We start from the raw sequence: 27,566 nt of genomic DNA, 5'->3' as shown, positions 1-27,566 counted from the left end.
ATGTGCTTGGTATACGTTTGACTTCCTGGCAACCACCTTGTGTAAGGATATAATATCACTACCTCCTGTCCAAAGGTTACCTTACTTTTTCTGATGTTAAACACCTGAACTTAAAGTAACAGGTTTATCTCTATTCATACATAACACAATATGTTGTCTGGAAAGCACCTTTATTTGTGTTGTTCATAAGACTTTGTTAACCGAGTAAATGAAAACTAAAACAAATATTTGCTTTCTATTCTTTTCTCTTGAACACCTGAAGACAAACTACATCTTCACATGTCAGCTCCTGTCAGTAGAGAAGAAAATGAATCTGTTAATATTATGTTGCATACTTAGTAAAATGGGCATTAAAAGTGTCAACACTGTCATTATTGTAACATACAGAGCAATCATTTTCTGCTGTACAATACATCCCACTAATTCAAAACATTTCTTTTTAATCAGTTATCCCATGTTCTAGTTCAAATCTTTCACAAAAGTCGAGTTACTGTCAACCCACCAGGTAGAGTTTGTCTCCTTCGATCCAGTGTTTCCAGCCACGGTTGGCCTTCTCTCCTTTCTGGGTGCACACCAGCTTGTCCCCCTCCCAGGTCACCAGACTCTAGACAAAATGTAATGCATTCAGCAAACAATCTGACTTATTGTGAGAAGAAATTTCCCCTACAAGCGTGCCTGTGGCTAGAACTGCATGCTCTGACCTCTTACATGAATCTATTTTCTCCTCTCATTTCCCATTTTCCTGATAATGAAAGAGGAATAGCTCAAAATGCCTGTAGACATCTGATCACCCACCGGCAAGTCAGTTTGTGCAGCAAGTGCTCTAATTTGGAAATATAATTCAGCTTTAGATGTAAACAAGATATACTGGCCTCCTTTTCCCCTGGATTTTGAAATGACTTCCTTTCATTGGCATCTAATGTAACCACACATCAACGCTGTTAAATTTTGTATCACCATCACATTTACAACCGATGTTACACATACACCACAGATGAAATCACTGTATGGACACACTTAGATAACACAGTTGTCATTATTACATAGGCAACAAGGAAAATGGGAAATATCGCCTTATCAGATAAACTATCACTGACTCTTGTCGCTTCAAGGACTCCATACATGAGGTCAACCCACCTTGATGTTTCGGTTGTCTAGTCCCTTGGTGTACTCATCGAACTCCACTCCTACAGTGAAGCCCAGCTCATAATTCCTGAAGGTGCTCAGTGTTTTGAAGTCAAACTTGTCTCCATCCTGGACAACCACTTTGGTCTGAGACAGGGAGATGGCGATTTTCCTTGTAGCAAAGTCAATATCTTGGCACAGAATAGAGAGACTTAAGTGCATAAATGATATTTTATTATATTTTAAAAAGAACTTAAGTATTACTTATATAGTATTAAGTATACGTAATGTTCTTCTGGGAACTGCAGTTATGTTTATAATCAAAAAATAATGTAGTTGACTAAGCCTGATTCTTCAATGTGAATAATTCTAGGAATTCCAATTATAGTGGTACTCAACAAGAATCTGTAGTGAAATCACTGCAAAAATAGTTTTTCATGAAGTCCAAGATCGATCAGAACATAACACACAACATGATTTAGTTGCTTCTCCAACCTGTCACATCACCCGAGTAACACTACTACTCCTACCACGTAACCAAAACATCACAGCCCTGAATTAAACATATTAAAATTAAAAATTTCTTACTTAATACTTTCAAATATTCCTCAAATTTGTCATTGGTTTCCAGTATCCATTTGCCACTGAAGTCTGCAGGCATGGTGGCAGCTGCTTGACACTGTTGTGTGTAGACTTTAGACAGTGAGTGGAGGGGGAAGGTGCAGGTTCTCCCCCTGCTTTTATTCTAGTCAGGGGCATGAGGGCAGAGAACTATTGATAAGTGAGTTTATAGCTCAAATGGGATTGGCAGGGGCAGTTCTTTTGGAGGGGGAGGATCCACCCTTTTCTTTCTGTCTTAACACGCTCTTTGGGGGAGGTTACTCCCCACCCACACACAAACATGCACTGAACACCATCCTTTCTCTCCCTTGTACCTTTACCCATTACACATGCAGACAGTACTGTGGTGGTTAGTGTTCAATGTACAGACAGAATAACATCTGCCAACAGTGAGTCTTTATTTGATCTTTTTCTGTGGCAAACTAGAATTGAACTTTGAGCACAAAGGTTAATAAAGTTCAGTCTCGCAGTGAAAAAAAAAATCAGCATTTGTGATTAATTTTTAAATGAAAATTAAAGGTTGAGTACTTTTTTTTTTTTTAAAGGGTAAATTATATATATATTTTAATATAGCCTATATAAATACTCTTTTTTTTATTATAATTTGTCAGGTTAATTCTTTGAATTACATCTGCTCTTTATCCCTAATTGAAAAATCCAGAATCCAGAAAAGTTCAAGTGATAATTCTTAAGATTTTCATCATGTCAAATCCAATTTTAATGATATTTATGGAAGGCATTTATTCTGCTATACTAATTAAATTTGTTAGTGGTATGCATTATCAGTGGTGGAGTCCAGCTAAATGGCACACACATGCAACAACGGATTCACAGGAAACAAATGCAGCTGCTCTGAGCATTTCAAACCTTTAGTGGTCGATAAATAAATAATTTCAAATGGAACTTGTAAATTGTCTTTTTGTCACCACCAGTAACCAAAGGTGTTGCCGAATCAAACTACTACTGGACACAAGATGTCACCGAAAGTGTATGTGGACTGAGCATCTTCTCCTGCACTGAGCTGTTCGTCTGTCGATCAAAATGAGCATCGAGCAGCACACTTTCAGCCAGACAACCCACAAATTCAGCAGAAATGTTTTATTGAGAAAAAATGTAAATGTAGATTTTACTCTGGCATCAGACTCTGTTTGGAACCCTCCCTGACAGCATAATTTTTTGAACCAGCCAAAGGAAGAGCAGGGAGAGATCAATAACAACCCCCTGGGGAACTATAAATAAACAGAGGCCGCAGGTAGAAGCCGGCGTGGTGGTGGGTAGTGAATGCACAAGAAGCAGCAGGAGGCAAAACAGCAGGGTGAGCAGCAGCAGCAGCAGCAGCAGCAGCAGCAATGAATGAGCAAGTGAGTTGGACCGCTTATATAGACTGCAATGGCAATGCACAAAGTGAGCTGACAGATTAACTGATTCAGAGCACAGCGTGACTCGAGTTGTCTGGTTGAAGCTCCGCAGGCTTCACTTCTTCACTTTTGAAATTCCTAAGTAGAGGCCCTCAGATTCCTCATGCATGTCTTGAAAGGCATTTTCAGATAAAAAGGAGCCAAACTTCAGTAAATAAGAACGGTTCATTTCAGGGGGTTGTGTGGTTGTATTACAGGAGGTGGACCTGCCAACCAAAACAATTTCTTTTTCAACAAGTCTAAAGATTTAATACAAGGTTTAACTACTCAGAAAGACACAAATGACATTGTTGAGCACTGTTTCATTTATTGATTGATGATTCCTTTTACTATCAATTGCGCAGTCCCAAAGGATTTGGGAAGTATATATATATACACACACATCATATCTGAAATCCAATGTCAAGACTGAGCATCAGTTGCCAAGAAGCTCGCAGTCCTTAACAAAACTCATATCGTCGTTTTCCAGTCACAACAATCATTCAGAGAACTAAAAAGGGATTAACCCTTTGAAGGTGTTATATAACTGTTCTCTTCACTGCGTCCATAACTTTTCCACCGGTCACTTCAGTGTGTTGAGTTATCAGTCTGGCTCACCCATCAGATCAGCTACACCTAGCAGTATGCATGCATCCAACACATCTAAACATGTTAATCAAAGGAGCACCCACCCTGAGACAGATATGCCGGACTGCATTTTGTGATGTTACATGATACACACACTAACCTGCCCTTACTGTACTGTGTAGGAATTGGCTTTGGCAGAGTAAAGCAACAGCTTTGATGAAATATAAATGTATCTCTAGCCCCCCCCCCAAAAAAAAAGGAAAAAAAAAAAGGAAAAAAAAAAAAAAGCATTTGAAACAAAGTGATATGAAATTGGTAGATGGATATATGGAGAGATGTAGAAATGGCTTGTTTTGGAGTTGGATGGTATGTCAGAGGCAGGGGATGTGTCTTCTATGTCTCTGTGAGCCAATGTCAGCCGGGGGCACTGCCTCGTACAGTAAGAGCCAGTTTAGGTCTTCTTGAAGACCTGCTTGCTAACTGCTCCTGCAGCTCTCAGCTCCTGTAGAGAACAAAAGAAAATGTAAAGTTTTTGATTTCATTTTAAAGAATTCAGAATGTTATTTTGGCAAACGGGAATGACCACAGTACAGTATATATTTTTGAAGCAATGGGTTATTTATCGATTCAGAGTGGGATTTCTGGCTGCTTCTGAGCTCCCCCTGCAAACAAAAAGGACTTACAGACATATAAATAGTCGGCCCAGGTATGGTACAGAATGAAGGTGTCCCAGCATGTTTTAATTAATTGAAAGCTCTTTTCCCTCCATGAGACAACCTGATGTCTTTGACCAAAAGTTGACATAGCAACAATAACTAAAGGCTTGGATGAGGATGATTATCAGTAAAGTATGCATCAAAAACATCCATTTCCACATTTTGTCACTGACCTGTGTAAAGCATGTATCTCCAAAATATACCTAACCACCTAACCTTTTCATGAGCTATGAAAAACCCTGAGTTCAGCGTTCAGAGTTCTTTAGTTTTCTAGTATAATGACATGTTTCCACCTTGCAAAATATTTTCTGCCACCAGAGGCCACTGTTGACCTACATTCAAACCCTCTTCCGGCTCTTGGGAACTTTTCACTAATAACTAATTTCATGGCGGCTGATTGAAAACATCTGTTGGCACCACTTAAACCAAATAATTTGCCTGATTATTTTTGCTTAGCTTTGATAGCAGTAATCATACAGAGGGAAATCTGATAATGCTGAACTAATGAAAATGGTAATGTGCTAGTCATTACTTTAAAGTCTTTTCAGATGCTAATGCTTTCATTACAGGCCACACTGGGGCCACACTATGAATTTCACAGAGGAGTCATTTGAGAAAAAAAACTTCTTAAGTCCTTCTAACAGAAATTACATTTGCAAAGTCAAGATAGTAACGCGTTAGAGGTTGATGTTCATGTCTGCTCGATTACTGGAGATCTGAGGTCATGAAGAAATGAGATGAAAAATTTGTTACAGGAACTGGACCGTTTCGCATTTCCTTTTTAATCTAGCATTATTTTGCATCTTTGTCTTTGACATTTGAAACTCAAAATGTATGAATCTGTATTATTTCCCCTTGAAACAGCATCCTCAGAGATAGTTTCTTATGTGGAAACATGATGTATTTGGCAGTAAATGAGTTATAACCACATACTTGTAACTTTGATAAACTACTTTTCCTGTGTGCATGCACCTCACACAGAATAATGTTATTACTGCTGGAGCTGGTGGGCTAATTCATACCAGAGTCGCACATAAAAATATATGCACAGCACATACAGTGCTGAGAGGCATTTTGGATTTGGATTGAAGTGTCCAAACTGCATGTATTAATATTCATGGGAGGAACTGATGTTTTCTTACCAAATGAAGCTCATCTCCTTCCACCCAGTGGGTCCAGCCTCTTCCTTCAATCTCTCCCTTCTGCACACACACCAGCTTGTCGCCTTCCCAAGTGATAGTGGTCTGTATTAGGGTCATGGGTCAGGGGGAGACACAGGTGTGATTATAATGCACGATGCATCAGTGGTGGATTCATTCAGATGTAGATGCATGTTTCCTCTCATAAACATATAGATTTAAACATATACAATATACTGAGTGAGAGGCTCAGTCCTCCTCCATCCCTCTTAAAATAATTACTCAGATAAAATCACCACACAGAAACATGTGACCTTCTCTCTTTGCCACCCTCCAAACAGCTTATAGCTTATCTATAATCAGCCTATCAGCATACAAAAAAGATTTTTCAAGGGGGACCACAGATAATCTTTGAGCCTATTCAGTATTCATTGACACAATCTGATCAAATAAATGTGAACCTTGACTTATTTCTCTGCCTCCTCCACTTCTTTTCCTGCAGGTATCTAACATCATTTCACTGGCAAGGGTCTGAAAAGTTCAGGAAAGTTTTACAGGCAGGTGGAAAGTTTTGTATGGCTACCATATGCTCATTATAGTCTAGAGAGGTGCCACCAAGAAAAGTCACTTTATACACCTCCAGGTTTTGCACCCACAGCAGATGGGTTCATGTCACAGGTCGCCACATCTGCAGCAATGTAATTTAACTTTAATATCAAACCAGTGGCTCAACAGGTTTGCCATAAATTAAGAACATCATGTAGACATTCATTAAAATGTATCAAATCCCCTCTGAATACACTGGTCCAAACACTCACCATGCATTTCCGGTCGTCCACTCCGGAGAGATCCTCCTCGAACTCTTTGCCTACATAGAAGTCCATGTTGTAGTTTTTGAAGGTGCTGAGGGTTTTGATGATTATGTGGTCCCCGTCGTGGACGATGTCCTTGTCAGGCTTCAACAAGGTTGCAATTTTCCTGATGGCAACATTTACATCTGCGACAGGTCCCCAAGCAAGGTGGAAAAATGAATGAGAAACAGGAGAGGGGCATTTCAGTGCAGTTGCAGAACTTCAGAATAATATGCAGAGTTTTAAAAAGCTGCCTCAGTTAGAAGAAGTTGCTTATGTTAAGAAGAACATTTGTGTTAAGATAAAAAAAAAAAAAAAAAAACAGCCTACTATTCCTGTTAATGGTTACAGCTATTCCATTAAAAAATGGAAAGAATTTGATATCACAGCAAATTTGCACTTACTTTATTTTACAATAATATGAGATATCAGACAAAATGCCTGTAATCTCACTCTACCAGAGGTGAAATATTAAGTCTCTTTAGGATCTTTTACATAGTTATTGAATATTGTGACTGACATTTACATCTAGATCAATTTATATTCTAATCCAGGAATGATGTGAGGCTTGTTCCTATGGCACTAAAAGGCCAGTCTTTCGCTTACTTCTCTGACGTTCTTAACAAACTCACCGAGAGCCTTCAGGTACTCCTCGAAGTTATCATTGGAAATCATTTTCCAATATCCGTTCAGATCAACAGGCATGTTGGCTGTGTCTCTGCTGGTTTCTTTAGTTTCAGTCAATGAGGAGGTCCGCTGAGGACGGCTACTGGCGTTGGAATGCAGAACCTGCTGTCAAAAGCCTCAATTTGAACCAAATTCACTTTAATCCGATTACCTGTCCCTGGCACCTCCCACTCCCCTCCCACAATCGACACCATGTAACCCCACAATCCTCACCATGCTCTCCCTGCATGGATGGCAAAATGCGGCATGCATACATAATATAGAATACACTTGTGTGCTTTATGTTGGGGAATGCTTACTCTGCCTGTGTGGGATTAGAATAGAATGAATACACTTCCTGTATTAATTCACACAGACGCACTTGTGTGTAATTCCACGTGTGGCAGATTTGGCCTGGTTCTGTTGTATAAGATGACGCCTGTTTCAATCATGTTTAGGTCAGGATTATAGAGCTTTCAATCAGCCTAATGGAATAAAATCACACATCACATCACAGATCAATTAAATCATTGATCAGCCTGTCATTTGGCTGAATGGAGCTCACACTGTGGATAATATGCACTGTACAAAAGCAGAATCACCTCATCTTAAAATTATCCAACTGCAACAATTAAATGCAGCACAAAAGGTCTGCCACATCTTTTGTCTCGCCTAAATAACTCAATTAATTTGATAATCTCTCTTTTGGGCCAGCTGCAGCCAACCCACTGTCTCAATCCTTTACTGGCTGGAACACAGACAAAGACACACACATACACATCTTTCAAAGGATGCCAGTCAGTATCAGTGGCACAGTGGTGCTTTCAGCCATTGGCCTCAGTGAGAAAACACCTCCTGTAGCTGAGCAACTGTCAGGATTACTTTAAATCCTTTGGTGGAAAAAAATACCGGCCTGCAGACACACAGTGTGTGGATGATAATGGGGAAACTGAATAGATCCGCAGTGAATGGCTGTTGGGAGGCTGCTGCAGAGCACAGACACTCTCAATGATCTTCATATGAGAAGAAATTCAGAACAGGATAAAGTTTATACTTTACGATTAAAAAGTTACACATGGTGGCATCCTAGTAGCACAGTGGACAAAACGCACCACAAATACCACACCATAGAAAAACACACAGGCAGACAAAGGCAGACAAAAACGACTACATAGGTAAATAATGGATTATTTCTCCAACAGAATCAGAATTGTAGTCCTGGGAATGTGGCTTTCGAACAACATTTAGACCTCCATGTTGGAAAACAGAATTGACTGAAAATGTATCTGAATAGTTCTCTTTTTAAAAAAACATAAAATCTTAAATATCTTGAACTATATTTTATAACTGTTGCCCTTTATAATGTGATTTGTTTTCAGCATCTCTTCTTTTATGATGATGGTTTCCTACTGTCTTCTTTCTTATTAGATTTGTTTGTTCATATGATCCAGTTTTCTACTTCTTATTTTACTTTTACTCCATATATTTGAATGATGTCAGTGAACCAAAACCTTAGTAATGCGATTTAGTAAATTTTAAAACTTTGTAAGTGGGATTTATGTTGAGTTGTTAGGGGGACTTTGACTTATGACCTCGTTATTTCTAAAACCCTGACTCCAGCCCTGCCTGGCTTGGGATTTTATATATCTAAAACAGCTACAAGAGAAAAAAGATACCAGTCAGACAAAAATACTTCATATATGGATGATTTTAATTCAGTTAAGCCAACTGCAATGACGTGTAATGTGAAAAACTACAAAGAATAGAAAACTATTGGCAGACAAATGTTCAGTCTCACTATGGAACAAAGATGGGGCTCAGTATTTGCAAGACTTCATGCGTATGAGTCAAAAGACAGCACAGCACTGTGTAGATGCTTCCCACTGAAAACAAGTGAAGCTTGGAAAACACATTTAGGCCAAACGTGTTTCTTTGCAGACATTTGTAGGCTGTGCAAACCTCTTCTGCTCTGTAGACCATGCAAACAGAGCGAGAAGCACTGATCTGTGAGTGAATTCACTCTTCGAGGAATCCCCCGTTCAGCTCAATGCTGCAGCGGTCTGTCCATCAGTCATCCAGACTGTTCACTGGCTGTTGTGCTTGCTTGGTGAGTGGCCTCAGCACCGTGCCCTTATTTCTCCTCTCGCTGTCCTCTGTGTAAAGGTTGTGCTGGTGAATGTATTCTATCACAGAGTCTGGGATCAGGTATTTCACGCTCAGACCCCGTCTCAGAGCCCGCCGCACCTCTGTGGCGCTCGTGTCATTCCTCACCCATTCCCTCACCAGGAAAATGTTCTGTTGGTGGCGGGAGAGCGTGTCCGAATCGTGCACTGCCCTCTCGGGTTGCAGTCTGCCTCGACTGACGCAGACGAGGCCGAAGCGCCCTGCCACCTCCTCCACGTGCTCGTCCTGCCACAAGCCAGGGATCTTGAATGTGTCAAGGAAATCCGCTCCACACAGGAGCTTCAGCTGGGGAGGGGGGCCTGAGGGGAGAGGCACAACATGATACTGAAGAGAGGAGGAAGACTATTCGAAAAACACAGGCTACATTTAGAGGTTGTGTGAGGTTTGTCATTTTGAAGTGTTGATATGCAGTAAGGGGCCAGAGCTACTGCCTGATATGATATGATTTATTCAGAATATAAAACATGATCCATGATCCATGATTAATTCTACTTTGTAATAGTTTCATGCCTGTTGATATGAATAATCCTCATGAAAATAACAAAGAGCAAGCCTGAACTCAGACCCCTGAATCCTTTGTTTTTAGCCTCAAAGGGTGCTCACTCATCATTTCAGGGGGATTCCTTCTCTATCAGAATCAAAAGATTTTCTGATTGGACTGTTCACTACAATCATTGATACTTCAGTACCCATTCTGTGTTTTTATTCTGAGCAGTTATGATGAAGAGTGACAAAATCCTCAAGTGGTGCTCATTTTGAAAAGACCAAAATAATGCAGTTAGTGTTTGCCAACTGGCTGGTCCGTAATCAAGCTAAAAAATGTGAATCCAATAATACGTGACTGAAGTGTCCCCTCAAAGAGCACTGACATGAAGAGTCTTTGGTAGGCAAGCCTGGACCAGGCAAGTAAAATGTAAAACAGGACTGACACTGTCTTACTAGGTCTACAAAATACACAATTTTGATATTCATGGTGCTGGAGGCTAAAGCTAATCATAACAACACAAATGATACTTTACATAAAAACTCACACTGAACTGTGTGAACTTGCGTTTAGTAAACTTTGCAAAAAAATAGCAGGGAAAGCTTTTTTTTTCTTTTTTTGCTAGAATGTCAATCTTTGCAAACAAAATACATATTTTATTTGCTTTCTCTCTGATGAGATCTCAGGGCTATCCCTTCCCATAGTTCTATTTTTCATGAAATTTGTCATGTTTTTGCAGGGATGTGTAAAAAAGCAGCAGGGCCCAAACAGATATCCCTGTAAACAATTTTGATAAATCAAAGATAATCCATGAAAATGCTCCTGAATACTGACTGGACAGCTTCCAGTTATACATCTCGCACACTTACACAGACATACATACACGCACGCATGCACACGCACACAGTCTTAAAAAGTATTAAAGGTATTAACCACTGTTGGTCAGAGCCACAGAGCACCGTTAGGCTCCGTGTTAAGCACAGGCACATTATGTGGGATTGATGCAAATCCTTAACTCTAACTGTTAGAAGACGTGTGATAAAGTTAAATGCTGAAAAAAATGTTTTATCAAGCACTGTTTTGCACATAGGCAGAATATTGTTATTATACAGGCGCTCATGTCAGCCATGTTAGTGGGTGGATGCTGCATTAGCAATGCTAACGTCAGCATGCTAATATGCTCACAATGACAATGTTAACATGCTGCTGCATCGCAGGTACACTATTTACCATGTTCACCATCTAAGTTTAGCCGGCTAGCATTTTCTAATTAGTGCTAAACACAAAGTACAGCAGAGGCTGATGGGAACAAGTGTTTGATCTTAAACCAAAGTGTTGGCAAAGTTAAACTTTGACCTGCTAGTGCCGCTAGATGAAAAGTAAGGGGATCACCAAAGACACTATGATTTATATTCTGTGGAACATGGATGTCTGTACAATATGTCTGGTCCAAAGTGGTGGACCAACCGATGGGAGACTCAGTCGGTGCTACAGATTAAAATCAAACATACAATGTGTGAAAACAGTAAGTGTTAAAAGGGTTTCTGAACTGATCCCAAGTTCCCAACAATAAGAGGTTCTTACTTGAGAGGGGAGTGGCGTTACTGCTGGAGTTGGTGTGCATTCCTGTGCTCCTTTGCTCATACTCCTTTAGAATACGCTGATAATGATACCTGCCCAACAACCAAAGGTAAGAGAGAAAGAGAGACTGAGAATTTATTTCTTTCATTTTATACAGTAACACACGTATGGTATTTCATTCCATGTACAGTGTATCATTACTTTTATATGTATTCATTTATTTCACATTTTCTATTTATGCATGTGCTTAGGCAACATGTTTTTTCCAATATAACCAGGCCAATGAAGAATTATCAAGCTGAAGACAATAAGAAAGAGTCACAGAGGAACCTTTAAAAAGATGAATGAAAAACTTCACTGTTTTCAAGTAAAGCTGCTTAAAGTTGTTCTAGTACATTTGCATGTGTGTGTGTGTGTGTGTGTGTGTGTGTGTTTGGGAGTGAGATGACGTGTGACATGGCCTGGTCATAGCCTCGGGACAACAGGCCACTTCATGCCTTGATCTGTACCCGTGTTGCACAAACACAGCTTAGAGACAACCAAGTGAGGGGAGGGTCACTAACAAGGGGATTTGTGAGAAATGGGGAGCAGGGAAGAGGGAGAGTGAATGAAATGAGAGAAACACTTCTAAAATTAGCCCAAATGTAAATGTGTATCTATAAGCAAATGCAGCTTCCTGAGTTTAAATGTGCATACAGTGTGTGTGCGCGGTAATACAGTGTGAGGTACATTTTTATCATTAGATACTGATGAATTCCCTCAGGTCTACACCCTTGATAAGGCCTAGCTCCACAAACAGTATATTTCTGCACAGTAAAACTCTGCAATACAGAATGGGACAACCCCAAAAAACCCCTTATTCACTTCTTCTCATTATGAATGCGGCACCTCTGCCTGCCTCTCTTCACCCATATTCATGTCCCAGACAGCTTTTTGCAACTACACTGTTCCCACTTGGCCAATGAATTTAACAGCCCGTGCCTGTGATTTCACCTCATGAAAAATCCAGACCTGCTGCAGGTCCGGTCTAGTCTGGCAGCCCTCAAGAGACTATAAACTGCAATTTAGGCTCAGGGAGCCTGGCAAACACTCTGTTACATAAACAGCTGAAGTTGGCATCAAGAGCGGCTGACAGAGGAGCAGCAAAGGAGTGTACATCAACGTGAACTCTGCTGGTGCTGTGGTAAAACTAGGACATGGCAGAAAAGACAAAATATTTATCTTACAGCTTGTCAAGTATGAAGAAGGATGTAACAAGACACAGTGAAAGCAAATGGAGATATAAAGGAGCTACTGAGTAATAGTGTTGGTGGATATAAACTTGAACTGAATGCGCTCGACTCTGTCAGATTGTAAAGATCTTCCATGTCATGACATGCTACAAAACAATGGCATGGTTTTTGACACAGTAATTTAAGGTTCAGCTACTGTTGAAACCGTGGAGTAATCAGCGCAAATAGCTCAATTCATAAAAAAAAAGAAGAAAAAAAAAGAGATGAAGAAACGGGAAACCGGTTGATATTAGTATCCCAATAGCTTGAGTAAATGTAGTCTCACAGTATCTGCTCACCCAAAGTAATGGCATTTTGTCTGTACTCTATAAAGAGGACATTTTTGTGGCGACATTAACCACTGAAGTGCTCTGAATTATGCAGTGAATGGAAATTGAATTTCTGACTGCAGTTATTATAAGCTACTTGTGCAATAGTGGCTGTTATAATGAGTGAGGTGCTTTAACAACAGGTGACAGTGAAGAAAAGGCAAAGGCTGGCCTACTTTGACCCTGGAAAACCTTCCTCTCTAAATGCAACAATTTCAACTTGAATGCAACAATAAACATATTTTATACCTCATAGTGACCACTGTCTCCGTCCAGTCTGGCTGCTGGCTCTCCCATTCATCAACCGTGACCCAGTTGGAGCTCTTCAGTGCCAGCTTTGCCATAGCAATGCGGTGCTTAGCCAGTACCAGGCCTTGCTTTCCATAGCCGTCGCTCACTGGAGACACGATGCCACCCACCACCTGGTACTGGCCTGAAGGGAGAGAAGATTAATATAGTTTTTCTGGGTCACGACAGCCGATACAGAAATGGAATATAAATCAGCAGATGAAGTAATCTCTAAAACATACTGATGTTAATATTTTTGGTGCTTTGTTAGATTTTCACATTTGAGGACAGAGGCTGCGACTGATCATTTTAAAATGAGGTGATGAAGCTGCCCGATTATGACTTTAATTATCAAACTTTATCATTATTTATAGCTTATATTGTGCACTCGATTTTAAGGGTTTGGAAACTGCTTTAAACAATGAGTTAGACTCAAAGTTTGAAAATTAAAATCTTGATAGTGCAATACACATGCCAAAGCAAATTGTTCTCATTTAAGTGTTTTAAAAAAAATGTGTATTGATGTATCTGCAAATGTGGCACAACATTCAACAGGAGGAGAATGAAAACAGCTCCTGTATGCAGCTTACAGTCATCTCTGATGGTTACCCTAAAACAGGTCAGCTGATGTCTTATAGGTAAGGGGTCAAAGGGAACCTGTAAGAGCATTATTTATGTTCCTGCTCACTGCAATGCTGCATAGACTCATAAAGCATCTTAGAGTAAGAGAGCTGACTCAGGACCAGTATAATTCTTAAGATATAATGAAGTCGTTATGACCATGTGACCAGGTCAGTATGCTTGTTCAGAGCAGCTTCAGGATGTAAATAGTCCTGGGTTTATGTAAGGAGACTGTGTCTGCTGACACGGGTGTTACATTGGACCGTGTGGCGGCACATGTGAGGACACCAAGCCTTGAGTGACTGAACTTTTTATTCATACAACAAGAGAACAACAAGGAGGAGATTTGAGGTCGCTGCAGCATCAGAAAGTTTGCATATGGTTGTCATTGTATGTATTTTTGTAAATGTAAGTATAAAATAAAAGTTTTCTTTTTATGTGATGCTTCTTTGTAATTATAATACAGGGAATAGACAAGAATGTAGAGTCATTAAAGCTAAATTAAATAATAATTTGGCCACTAGGGGGCAGAACATTTCCACAACAAGCTGAAAAACAAAGCTCTGTTATTGTCTAACATGTTAGTAAATAGCCTACTTTCACATCAGGTAGACATAAAACAATGTTAGCATTCATTTCAAGCTGAAAGAAGTCATTTCAAGTCCAATATTAACCACATCTATTAACTTTGATTGGTTTGCAAAAGTTCCTGAGACAAATATGTGCATCTTTTACGGGAGCTGCTCTGACCCTGAGGGTTACAGACAGATGACAAATTAAAGGAAAAGATAGGACAAATGGCTGGAGAAACGTAATGAATGCTAATTGCAGTACAATTAAGCAGTGAACATCCCGTCATTCTCTGTGGCATCATGTACAAAAATGATGAGAAGGCCCAGTTCATTCTGATTTTTTACCAAGATGACAAGAGGAAAAGATCTGAGGTGCCTTTGAAGGAGGGTTCATTGTTGGGGCATGGATGGCAGGAGCTTCAGTCACAAAGACTGCTCAACTAGCTGGTGTTTCCATAGGAACAGAGAATAAAGTGACACCTGCATTTAGATCTATGGAAAAGACGTCAGTAAATAGGGTCAGAAACAGTGCGCCTTTGATAACCATGATGCTTGCCTGACCCCTAAAGTAAGGGGATCCCGTGTCTCCGTTATGCTGTGCTCCTGATGGGAGTGGTCTCTTCCAGTATGACAGTGCCCCCATCTATTGGGCATGAGGGGTCACCATCAAAACACTAAATGAGGGAATATCTTCTGAAAGAACGGTGTTCATCCCTCCTGTAGTGTTCACAGACTTGTGGAATCAATGCCAAGGTGCATTGAAGATGTTCTGGCAGCACATGGTGGCCCCAATATCTTAATAAGACACTTTATGTTGATTTTTCTTTTAATTTGTCACCCGTCTATATCTAGACAATAAAATTAAACACACAAAGAGCCAGCTTTTCAAAATGATAATGTTTGTTCTTAAGTATATCATCTTTTTATTTATCCTTAATCCTAAATTCACACAGTGTTTGCGATGTCCGGATCTGACCTGTGCTGTGCAAGTGGTCTCTGGCCAGCTCAAACAGCCTCATGTGCTGGTTAGTGATGGGATTAAAGGAGCCGCAGGCTAACAAAACTAGTGGAACACAGCGGTTGGCCATTTTGGTTTATCCTCTCACACCATGGTCAAAGAACCTTGGAGGAAAGCAGAAGGAAGAGTTATTAACATTGTGGGAATCGTACAATGGGACACAAAGGTGACAGAACTGAGGGAAGACAGCAAGTAGAATATTCTATAGGTAACTAAGTCATTCTGTACTTTTAATTACCTAGAGCCATGTTGTAGCATTTTGAAGAGGTTCGCCTTAGTTACATTAACCTTAACAATGCCTTTGTCTTTTAATGTGAGTTTTTATCCCAAAGCACCTTACAATGTATGAGTACAGCATTAGTATAGGTGGCCCTAGTGAGAGGTAAACCCATTGCGCCTCCATTCTCTGCCCATTTATCACCAAGACACCCAATGTACTTAACACTGGCAAGAAAAAATGTGGCGACATTTTACCCGAGTCAGACACTGGAGGAGGGAACCAGCTGCGGTGGCACTTTGTTTTAATGTCTACATGTGTGTTTGTAAGGAGCCTAGAGGGAAATTAACACCAGCCACTGTTCAGCTGATGGTACACATTTGTTAAAGAGATAGCTGATTCAACCAGCCCCTCTGGCAGGTATCCAGCCAACTTTTGAGATAAATCAAATAAATTGTTGGTTAGCTTTATGTCCTCTGGACTAGATATAACATTGTTCATATAATAAACCCCTGACATGTTTTCATCATGTTACCATCAGATTGTATGTTTCAGTGCAGTGTAATCGAGGGGTCCCCAGAAAGCGCTTCAAAAACCAGTTTGAAACAGACAGACAAGCAACTGCTAAGGAGAAGAGGAAAAGAAGGAAGGAGCAGGCTGCCCTTCAGACACCACCAGCCCAAGACTTTCCTTCTCCCAAGTGTGGAAAGGTTTGCACCACACATATTGGGCTCCAAAGACAACCTTGAGCCTGCAAAAGATAAGACAGACCATCCTCCCCTGATCCTTACAGGAGGAACAAGCCAACACATCCTGTATTACAGTGTCCTGTGTACTGTATCTATTGCATTATTGTTTCAGGATTCCTAATGAGCTTTTGTATTAGGGTCATTTCTCATCTACTGTAAGCATTTGATGTATTCAGATAAAGCAGACAATAAACAAACTGCACTTAAAAAAACCTTCAGGCTTGTATGTTTGGACCTGGTGTGACAAAAAAACATGCAGCGCTGCATGTGTTCGTGTCTCTTTAAATCACGACTAACGTCCTGTGTGAGACCGGAGTTTTTGTTGAATCCAGGTTATGTTCATTCAGGTTCACTGGTAACAGGTGCAGCTACGCACTCACACTGTCGTCTTCCCCACTGTAGTTTGAAGTTCATAGGTTGGTCTCAGGCTATTTCGACAGTTGTTACAGTGCAACTGAAGTCAGAGGAGAGCATTCATATCCCACCAATATTAAGTAAACTTAGCCTTGACATTGAACAAGCGGCTAACATTAATTAGCCTAGCGGATGTAACTACGTGCAAATCGACAAACATACGACTCATAGATGAAACTGAAGTAGCTCATTCAGACGTTCATATTACAAAATGCATAGCGAGTCAAGGTAGGGATGATAATTACATTACCTTCATTTCACATTGTTGGTGTTAGGTAAGTGTGTCACACTTTCTCCGCTCCCTGGATCTAAGGAGCTGTTGCTCGATGGTTCCGCAGAGAAAGCCTGGCTGAAGTGCGACCCCTGATGGAAGAAGATGAGTGTGACTAAAGTGACGGAGCTCTCCATGGTACTGAAATACAGTGAACAAGCTGCTGGCAAATATTTGTTATGACACACAGCAGGTGCTCCACATCCTTGCCATTAGCTACATGTTTGATACCTGTATTATAATATTACAGTGAGCTTTAGTTGACTACGTTCTTGTGTCTCTGTGGGTGAGGACAATATCTCTCCAGAACAGAAGAAACCTACTATAATCATAATTTGACCTTTATAGTGATGCAGCATCACACACCTACATGCTCCTGGTAACCTTTCATTCCACTGTTAACTGCTTGTCAGATGAAAAGGAGAAGCTTTGTCGAACACTAATTGACTGTCTGTGGTGGCAACTGATTTCCAAATGGCTGTACAGCAGTTGGCTTTTCTGATTACTCTGCTTTGTTGTACAGGAACAAGAATAACTTTAAAAGAATGTGAAAGTTCATATGAATGTGATGGCATTTCAGAGACTAGACAATAAACCCAACTCTGTCCAATGAGGACAATAATGGCAACAGGAATTGCACAAGCATGCATGCTGGATCTGCAAGCATAAACAAGAACCTGATGTCATTCACAATTGTATCTATTTTAGTATAGTAAATATTGTAATTGTCAGTGTTAAACCTAACAATGAACCATGGATTACAGAGGCCTTTTGCATTTGAAATCTTCATTAGAGCATTCCTTTTGCATGCCATTGTGTGCATGTGTGCCTGTTTTTGTGTGTGTGAGCAAACAAGCTGACAAATACCATCATATTTCTTGGCTAAAACTTGTTATTCATTTGGCTGCTCAGTCTGTACCAGTTAAAATCCACAACTGCCTTTCATACCAGCAGAAAAAAGTTTGTCTTAACCAATAATCTGTGAAGCAACACCAGAATTTGTGGAGATAGACAGAAAAACAACTCCTAGGTTACTTTTCTGGGGAACATTGTTGGTTTGGATTGTTTTGCAGATAATACTACAGAAACATTTAGTTAATCTAGTTAATTTTGACTTGTAAGAGTCAGATGCCAGTGACAACTAGGTGTAGATGGTGTGTTCTGATGGCATCACTGGTTAACATTTGTAACTTATGTACTTTTTTTAAAGTAAATTCTTCACAAAATTAAAGTTCTTATCATGGTGAGGATCCTGTGCTTTAATGATAATGATGAAAGTGTTGATGAAATGAATAATTTAGCAGTCATAAACTGTTTGGGCTGGCTGGAGAATACTGTAGATACTGGAAAAACAAAAAGTAAAAAAGGCAACTAGCCTATAAGCCTGAGTGAAATGTTAAAATTTGTCAGTAATATAACAATACCTTTGTGATTCCCCAGTGAATTACTAATTCTGTCCCCTGTCCTGAATGATTGCTTACTTAAGGGCTTGACCAAAGGTAGAGGGACAAAGGGTGTTCATTGCACTGCATCTTTCCCCTGGCACTGCTCTGCTGTAACTTAGCTGCCACCACCCATGGAAACAGCCAATTGGGAGTATGTGTGTGTGACTGCGTGTGCATGTAAATGTGGTCCTGCATATGTTTGTCTGCATATGCATGTGTGTGTGTGTGCATGCGTGTGTGTGCTCTATCTTTGCTATCCTCTTAACTCACTTGAGGTCTGCCCGCTCCCTCTAATCCCCAGAACACACACCCACACTCAACAGAAGAAGAAACATGGGGGAATAATTGAAGAACATACGGCCGTTAGAGAAAAACAGTGATTCTGCCACAGGGTGAAAACTGAAAGACTCAAATCTGTGAGGGGGAGTATAGCTGCGCTGTTCGGGCTCTTGTTAGGAGGATACAGCTGGAAACACATCATAGCGTAGCAGCTGCTTCATTCGATTATGAAAGGAATGTTGCTGTAAGAACATTCAAAAATCCACTGCTGGTGTTACTCCTTAATTAAATTTTTACATTCCCCAAATGTAGCCTAACTTACACAGGCAATTAATTGAGGGTAACAGCAAATACACTACCTTGAGGACACACATGAATTGCTGACTAATCTGAGTAGCCTACCTAAAAGGCCAGGAGGTGGACATCATCTGATCTAAGAAGTATTATGAGGAAATGCCAAGCAAATGTTAGTGTGAAGGTAATTTAGAACGATGGTAGTCAACCTGGGGGTTGTTGGTATGGAATCAGATTTGTATAAATTTAAGGGCTCACACGGGAACAGTAAAAGAAATCAGAATCACTGATTTTGAAGCTGTTTCATGTGTTGAACTTGAATCATGGGAGAATTAGTATTCCCTCTGTGCTCATGGCATTGTGATCCCATAGCTCCCATAATAAATCACTGATAAGGGATGTGGTAAACATCTGGTGTCCTACCTCATAGTAGCTTGGGATTTATCAAATTGAATGAGTTACTGTAGTTATATTCCTGTAGAGGAATGCAATCACTGGCAGCAAATTTTCGGTGGCAGCAACCCTTTCCTGGGGTGTCAAAAAACAATCCTTCCCCCTTTTATAACACCAAACTACCAACACATTCAATCTCATCTCAGAGAGATCCCCTCCCTATACATCCCCTCCTGCCCATCACTTGCTCCTTCCCTCTTACTACATCAATCTTGCCAAATAAAGGCAGATAATGCGCGAAAAGGATACTTTTATTCTTCAAAATAAAAGTACAATTTGTCAAGCTTGAAGTAAACGTGCTTCGTGGCACCCATAATAACTAAAACATGTATTTAAAAGTAATTACTCTTCATCGTGTATAAATGCAGCCTGGTTGTGGTACTCTTATTTGGTATTTGTCAACATTAAAAGTCGATTGTGTTTTATTTTGAAAAATTCTAACAGGAAATATAGTTTTATTGACGCTGCCTTAACGTCAGTCTCTGCCGATCTCTCTCTCTCTTTCCTGACAGTACTCAGTGACTGTCTCTCGACCTACCGACAACCCCTCGCGCGCCCGGCCAGCTGAGAAGATCCTCGCGCAAGGGAGGTGATCCAGGATTTGAGAAGAGCAGAGGACGGGAGGACATCACCCACAAAGCTCGACCACCATGCAGACACTCGGGGTCCCTTTTTTGCTGTTTTGGCTTATCTGGGGCCACTCCTGCGCTCTCGGCGGAAAAGGTAGGCACCTGCAAAAGAAAAAAATGGAAAAAAATCAACTTGGCTTCGAAATGTTTGTCTGCTATTTCGCGTCTGAGTTGCACAAGTTGGCAAGGAGAGCGTTAATGATCTGTCCGACAACTTCGTATCCCTTTATGTGTTTCTTTTGGCTGTTTTAAGCGAAGTTCTGCTGAATATTCAATACGTTAATTATCTGTTGTTTTTGGTGAGAACTATTTACTAACGGGTTCACGAAATGGCAGGCAGGGTAATTAACGGGACAGGTGTTCAGTTTGGTAGGAAGTTACATCTTTGTTTTAACGAAAGGTATTTTTAATGTGATAGGGCTGCAATGAAGGATCTTCCAATATGGATCAATCAGTTAATTGTTTAAGATATGACAGAAAATTGTGAAAGAAACCCATTTCATACTCGATTCATATATTACATAACACAATGAAAAGCAGCAAATCGCTACAAATGAGAAACTGAAACGAAGACATTTTTGATCTTTTAACTTGAAAAATGACTAAAACGATTAATCGATTATCATGTGCAATTGGTTAATTGACTAATCATTTCAGCTCTTATGATAGACATAACTCACCACAGTTTAACTTGACTAACATGCTAGGAATTCACACAGGAGACGAGTATTTATGTCAGCCTTAAAGGGGTTACTGGGAAACTCTTCTCCACATAATGTTATGGCTCAGAGGAAACCTACATGCCCCAGTTGCTTTTGAAATGATTAGCACCATAAACACGACATTTATTGAGGGTATCAGCGGTTATGTTGCTGGTCATGATTGGCTGCTTGGCCAGTGATCTGAAGATGATTTCTGTCTATGATAATCGATTAGTGCGCGGGGAGGGCAGCCATGGTCAGGGTGTTGTATTCAATCATATCCTCACCCTGTGATACCCTTACATCTCCCTCTCTTTTTCTCTCTCTCTGTCTCTCTCTCTCTCACACTCACACACACGCGCACTCAGCACAGACTGGTGTTGCCTGTGAAGGGCAGCTGTGGTTTACAGTGGTATTAATTGGGTCTCTGGAGTCAGAGTGCTGGGCTGACTGGCTGTCTGTGCTCAACCAAACATTATCATTATTTTTCCTGTTTTTAAAAGACCTCCATATGGCCAAGAGCCAGAAGCAAGGCTAACTAGGTTTAGATTAACTCTTATTTTCCATAGAGACTTCAATGACTCATTCAATTTTCAAAGGTGAATGTGATGTGTGGACTCTGTTTTGTTTGTTTGTTTTTATATATATATATATATATATATATATATATATATATATATATATATATTTGTCCACGATTGTTATTGGCTATGTAATGGTTGAATTGGCTTCAACTCAGTAAAAAGTCAATGTCATGTGCTAAGATTTGAGAAGACCTGGTATTGTTATGTAAAGCCATTTTCTTTTAATGCTTGAAAAGGAATAGATCAAGGCCTCAGTGCTGGGTGGATGTTGCCTTGCTGCATTAGAGAGACGCAGAGAGGGAGTTATTTGTGTGTGTAGATCTTGTATTTACAAGCTCTACAAGCACAGCAGAATACTGTATATACATGAGACAAAGGCTTGCTGATGAATACCTTTACATAAGAAGTCGGGACATAGACCAGAGCAGATGAATGCCAAAGAACACAGACTGAGAGGATTTGAGGGGCGCTGAAAAAGAAAGAACAAGAGAAAAAAAAATCGAAAACAAGATCAGATTTATGGGTGTCTTTTCAACAGAGCCGTCTAGCTGCATTATCCTCGCCGGAACATAAATCGTGAAAGCGATGTGGAACGCAGAGGCATAACTCAGGTTTTCCTCTTCTGTGCAATGACTGGTGAAACAATGTCTGGCAGGAACTGCTCTGCCCGTCCTGACGTTGTTTTCCTCTTTACCGTCATTCATGCCCTTTCTATTCTTTTTTCTCTATCTTCTCACTTGTGTTTCCCCCCTCTTGCTCTCTTTCTCTTCCTCCCTTGACTCTGCATCACTCTTTGCTGCTCCGCTCCGTTGAGCTGATGGCATTCAGAGGGCAAATGTCACAGAGAGAGAGAGAAGTGTTTCGTCATTCTCCTTCTCACTTCTTTTTCCAAGCTTGAACAGCCATCAGTCTGATTTCCAGAGCTGCTGCGTGCTCTCTCTCCATAGCCATGGATTCAATTCTAAAGTTTTATGGTCTTAAGTGAGATGTATTAATGGTGAGGCAGTCTTCTTTCTGTCTTACTTTGCCTTCTCTCATCTGGAGAGTGTCACCTTCTCACTGTATCATGGGTACCTCTATTACTGACCCCCTCCTCAGTTCCATTTATGTTCCCTCCCTCCTGTAGCCTGCCCAGATTTGCTCTGTCTCCTACCCCAGCTCCAGCTTTCCTTCACCTCTCCACCTCTGCCCCTCTCTCTTCTTTCAGTTTTTGTTTCCTAATGGCTTGCAAAGAAGAAGACATTGTGATAGATATAGAGATATAAGATATATGTGTGCAAAAACTCATGTGTGCATGTGTTGTGATGGTAGGCCATTGTATTGAAAAAAGACTTTGTACTGGCATTTATATGTGTGTGGGGGAATGTCAGGTCTGTGTGCTGCTGGAAGTATATGCAAATGAAAGCAGATATGCAAATGAACGTCCTAATTTGGATGTTAATTACTCAGCACGGCTAATTATAATATGTCTGATGAGGCGTAAGGTGAAGGAGAGGAGTGAAATGGAAGGGCTGCCATACCATGATGTATGTATGGTGATGAGAGAATGAGTGTTTGTTGTGTGTATGAGGGGGGGGGAGAGAGAGAGAGAGAGAGAGAGAGAGAGAGAGAGGTGTTTGTGTTTAGGGCTGTGTCTGCGCCACTATAACACCAGCTGGTCCAATGGCCCCGGTGGGGCTTTCTGGTCAGCACTGCTCAATATGTGGTGGATAAACATTGCATGCAGCGCTGACTTCTGAGAGACACTCACTCTCTTCCCCCTGTTCTCTGACTAATGCATGCACACACACACACAGTCACACACTTGGACACTACACTTTAAAACTATCTGAGTAAACCCTTTTTTATTTCTTAATGAAGACACGCACATATTTTCCCCTTGACGCTTTGCCAGGTGGCCAAATGTGGGTAAATGAGTGACATGGTGCTGTAGAGGAGACAGAAGGAGTGAGAGAAGAGAAACGGTAATGGGAGAGGAAAGAGGCAAAAAAGGAGACACCTTCCTTTTTTAAACCTTCTATAATGTGCATGTGGATTCTCTATAATAATTTCATCATCATTTTTTTTCATTATTTCCTCTGTGTATGCTTTAGGAACATTAATGTATGAGACACCGAGAGACTTAGAGACACAGAGAAAGGGACAGGAAGAATTGAATAGAGACCACCTTTCCCAAACCATGACCCTACAACAGCGGTCCCCAAACTTTTTTCAGTGGGGGACACATCAACTTTCCTTTCTGAAATGGGGGGCCGAGGTTAGTCTATAACAGGAAATGATATGGGCCAGGGTGACAACCAGTATTATTGTGGAGATTACAATGATAAATGTTGAAGCTGCCCTTCGTTTGGCTTTGGCACCACCTGTTGATTTGCAAAAAAAAGTAATAAAAAGACTTCACATGTGTTTATTTGAAGTACCACAGATACTCCATTTATTTTATAGAAAATAACAACACAAACTGATGGTAATGCCGGGGGGGGCGCCGGTGGGCCGCCGGGCCGCTAGCTCTGCTTGCTGGGCGCAATGGCTGTGCTGGGGGGGGGGGGGCGCCGGGCCGTCGGGCGGCTAGCTCTGCTTGCTGGGCGCAATGGCTGTGCCGGGGGGGAGGGCGCCGGCGGGCCGCCAGGCGGCTAGCTCTGCTTGCTGGGCGCAATGCTGTCGGGGGGGGGGGCGCCGGCGGGCCGGCGGCCACCAGGGTCATCTCTCATATGCTGAGTGCACACCATTAAGACTAGTGTGAATGTCACAACGGAAAAGTTTGTCCAAAGTCCACAAGTTTGGTGTCTACGGACTCGGCTCGTCACGGCTGAGTAAACATATGTCAGCCCCCAGCCTTCTGAGTCGCTCCTCCCGAAGGGCCGCCATGGGCGGTCTCTCATATGCTCCGGGGGACACGGTTAAATTCTGTGTTTAATATCCAAATAATAATTTTTGAAAAGTCCACAAATTTGGTGTCTACGGACTCGGCTCGTCAGCAGAAATATATGTCAGCCCAGGCTTCTAAGTCACTCCCTTCGAGAGATGCCTCGTTAAACGTCTCCGAGGCTTGGATGAAAACTCAAAAGTCCACAAATTGGGTGTCTAGGACTCGGCTCGTCACGTCTGAGTAACATATGTCAGCCCCAGCCTTCTGAGTCGCTCCCTTCGAAGGCCGCCATGGGTATCTCTCATATGCTGAGGTGCACACCAGCGGTCCCCAAACTTTTTTCAGTGGGGGCCACATCAACTTTCCTTTCTGAAATGGGGGGCCGAGGTTAGTCTATAACAGGAAATGATATGGGCCAGGGTGACAACCAGTATTATTGTGGAGATTACAATGATAATTTGTTGTAGCTGCCCTTCGTTTGGCTTTGGCACCACCTGTTGATTTGCAAAAAAAAGTAATAAAAAGTCTTCACATGTGTTTATTTGAAGTACCACAGATACTCCATTTATTTTATAGAAAATAACAACACAAACTGATGGTAATGTTCAAGTAAGAATGAGGTGATGTGATTTTGTAACAGGTACAGTTGAGTTAACAAACGGTAAGTGTTCTGTCTTTACAGGTAGTGAAATAATATTAATACAGAATAGTGGTCAGAATCAGGTAGAACATGTTGCCTATAAAAAGAGCATTACTATAATGACATTTTTTAATATCTATTGCTATTGAAATCAGTAGGCTTACCATATCAGTGTGAGCTGTGGGCTTGCTTCTGACTGGTGAGGAGATCGATGTCAGGTTCCATTCCAGTTACAGCCAGTCTCAGAGACTGATGCAGGTGTTGATCTGTGAGACTTGATCTCGTCGGATTTTTTATCAGCTTCATGTGTGAAAAAGTTTGCTCACAGATATATGTGCTCCCAAAAACTGTGGACATCTTTGTTGCGTGCTTTCTTATGTTGGGGTAGGTCTCATTTGGGAGGGCAGCATAGTACTTGATCAGACTGTTGGGGCTGAATACGTCTTTCAGCACATCACAGGTCTGCAACTCAGCCAGCTCAAATTGAAGAGAAGGCAGGGTGTCGTTAATGTCGGCAGCAAAAGGGTTCTGGAATGTGCGGATTTCTTTAACGTGGACATGAAGCTCACGGAACCGCACACCGAACTCCGCCCTCAGTGTTTCCAGTGCGTCCTTGCACTTCTCGGTTGGGAACGGGACCGCCGGTTTCTCAGCTGAGAGGCTTCGAGTAGCAGGGAGATGGGTGAAGTCTGGTTTTTGCACCTGTCCAATAAGCAGCGCTAGTTTAAGATCAAATACTTTGATGTGGGAATACATGTCAGATTAGTTTTCCCTTGCCTTGGAGCTGCAAGTTGAGGCCGTTTAAAATTTCTGACACATCTGTTAATAAAGGCAAGGTCCCATTTCCATTCTGTGTCGATCAGCTCTGGGACAGTTTTTCCCTTTGTTAGGAGAAAGGCATTGATTTCGGGTAGCAGGTCGTAAAAGCGCTTCAAAACTCTGCCCCGGCTTAACCAGTGGACTTCAGTGTGGTAAAGCACGTCTCCGTGGGCTGATTCTAGCTCGGAGAGAAAGGCTTGGAACTGCCTGTGTTTAAGTCCGTTTGCTCTGATGAAGTTTATGCAGGACACAACCACCTTCATGACAGATTCCCACCTCAGAACTTTGCAGCTTGACGCTGGCTCGGTCTCGATCAAAGTCACGTCAGAATATACCATTGTGTGAGGAGGTGAAGATGAGCCATTATTAACTATAAATAGCTCATAACTATGGTCAATTTTAATTAGAATGCCAACCTTTTAAGTACGGATATGTTATGACGTTATGATAGGAAAATGCAATTTAATAAAAATGTTTAGAGGGATTGTCTGGGATTGTTAAGTGGGCCACTCCAATTGCTTTGGCGGGCCGGATGCCCTACAACATAAAAAGACTGGGGGTGCATGCATGGGTTAGTCAGTTCCCCCTGAAACCTCAGACTACAAGAGTTGAACTGCTCGCAGACTCATTGGGGGCCACTCTGATAGAGATATTTGAAACGTGTTTGATATTTAGGATTTTAAATCAGGATGGTTGGATGGATGATGATGATGATGATGATGATGATGATGATGATGATGATGATAGCTAGCATACTACTGCTGACGGATATTAAAATTTATAGTTAAAATCTCACCTCCAGTTCTTGCTGAAGAATAGACAACCTGTGTTCACCGTGTCGCAACCCGCAAATGTTTTCTCATTCAGACCCATTTACGCTTCTGCTGTTGTTTTTTGTCACTGCATAGTATTTAATACTGATAGAGTAAATTGTTGTACCCCAGATAGCATTTTTGTTAACATCTGCTCCCCTGTGAGATCACGTGAGATTAGATCATGTGAGGTATTGCATTGCTCCCTAATTGCCCCCTCTGGCAGAATAATCTTAATAATATCCTGTAGTGTGTAATGCGCCATTATTTTCAAATCTTGTAGTGTGTGCATGTTTGAGATTATCGAGAAGATAATCTGTTAAATTTCTCCTGATTTGACCCAATTTCAAAATGGGTTAGAGTTTTGAAACTCCTGTAGTCTGAGCCTAGCTGAAGAATGCCAGGGGGAAGCATTACTTAATTCATCATTCTCTGTTGCAATTGAAACATTTGCTGGAAGTGTTTCAGAAGTGGTGGGTCATCGAGCAGTCAGTTCTTCAGCAGCCACGCTTCGAATTGTCTCTTGGACAGCATTTTTTTTTTTTTTGTCAAATTCAGTTTTGCAGCTCATTTGTGATACATGTAGTAACAGATACTTTGCGGTTGTACTTTGCTTGTTTTCTACTCTCCTTTACTTGCTGTGACCTTCATTTTGTATCTGCATTTCCATAGTGTATAATAACTGAAGGAAAACTGACATTCCTTCCTAGACACTGGAGAAGTGACAGAAACAAACAAGAAAAAGTAGATGTTCTACTTTTGTAAAGACAAAGTCAAGAACAATTGTATTGTTAAATATTTACCAGCAGTGTGTGGTTACAAATATAAAACAGTGTCAACAGACTTCATTTATGAAAGATTCTTTTAGTTTTTCCTTGTTGCCCAAGGAAACATGAAACAAGTTTATTCTAACTATAATTCTGTGGCCTCCATTGATTT

General features: G+C 41.0%; 2 protein-coding genes across 2 annotated transcripts in view; one reads left to right on the top strand and one right to left on the bottom strand.

Annotated features, from left to right (window-relative positions):
* Positions 1-153: 153 nt before the first annotated feature.
* Positions 154-17,169, bottom strand: LOC111228918. Its single transcript, XM_022755029.1, has 12 exons — positions 17,082-17,169; positions 15,410-15,555; positions 13,202-13,385; positions 11,356-11,444; positions 9,174-9,586; positions 7,070-7,226; positions 6,405-6,583; positions 5,590-5,691; positions 1,714-1,870; positions 1,138-1,316; positions 503-604; positions 154-289 (listed from the first exon to the last, which is right to left on the bottom strand). Exons 2-12 carry the CDS (start codon positions 15,519-15,521, stop codon positions 236-238), a joined length of 1,728 nt encoding a protein of 575 aa, XP_022610750.1. The 5' UTR covers positions 15,522-15,555; positions 17,082-17,169; the 3' UTR covers positions 154-235.
* Positions 17,170-20,190: 3,021 nt separating this feature from the next.
* The window catches only part of LOC111228848 (calsyntenin-2-like), a 144,295-nt gene continuing 136,919 nt past the window's right edge, over positions 20,191-27,566 (top strand). The window contains exon 1 of the mRNA XM_022754938.1: positions 20,191-20,296. Coding sequence (XP_022610659.1) covers positions 20,224-20,296 — 73 coding nt within the window. The 5' untranslated portion in view covers positions 20,191-20,223. The remainder of the gene's footprint in view (positions 20,297-27,566) is intronic.

The sequence above is a fragment of the Seriola dumerili genome, unplaced genomic scaffold, assembly GCF_002260705.1.
Source record: "Seriola dumerili isolate Sdu_G_001 unplaced genomic scaffold, Sdu_1.0 BDQW01000226.1, whole genome shotgun sequence".
Taxonomy (NCBI): Eukaryota; Metazoa; Chordata; class Actinopteri; order Carangiformes; family Carangidae; genus Seriola; species Seriola dumerili.
The sequence above is the reverse complement of the archived record's forward strand: the minus strand, read 5'-3'. Positions and strand labels throughout refer to the sequence as shown.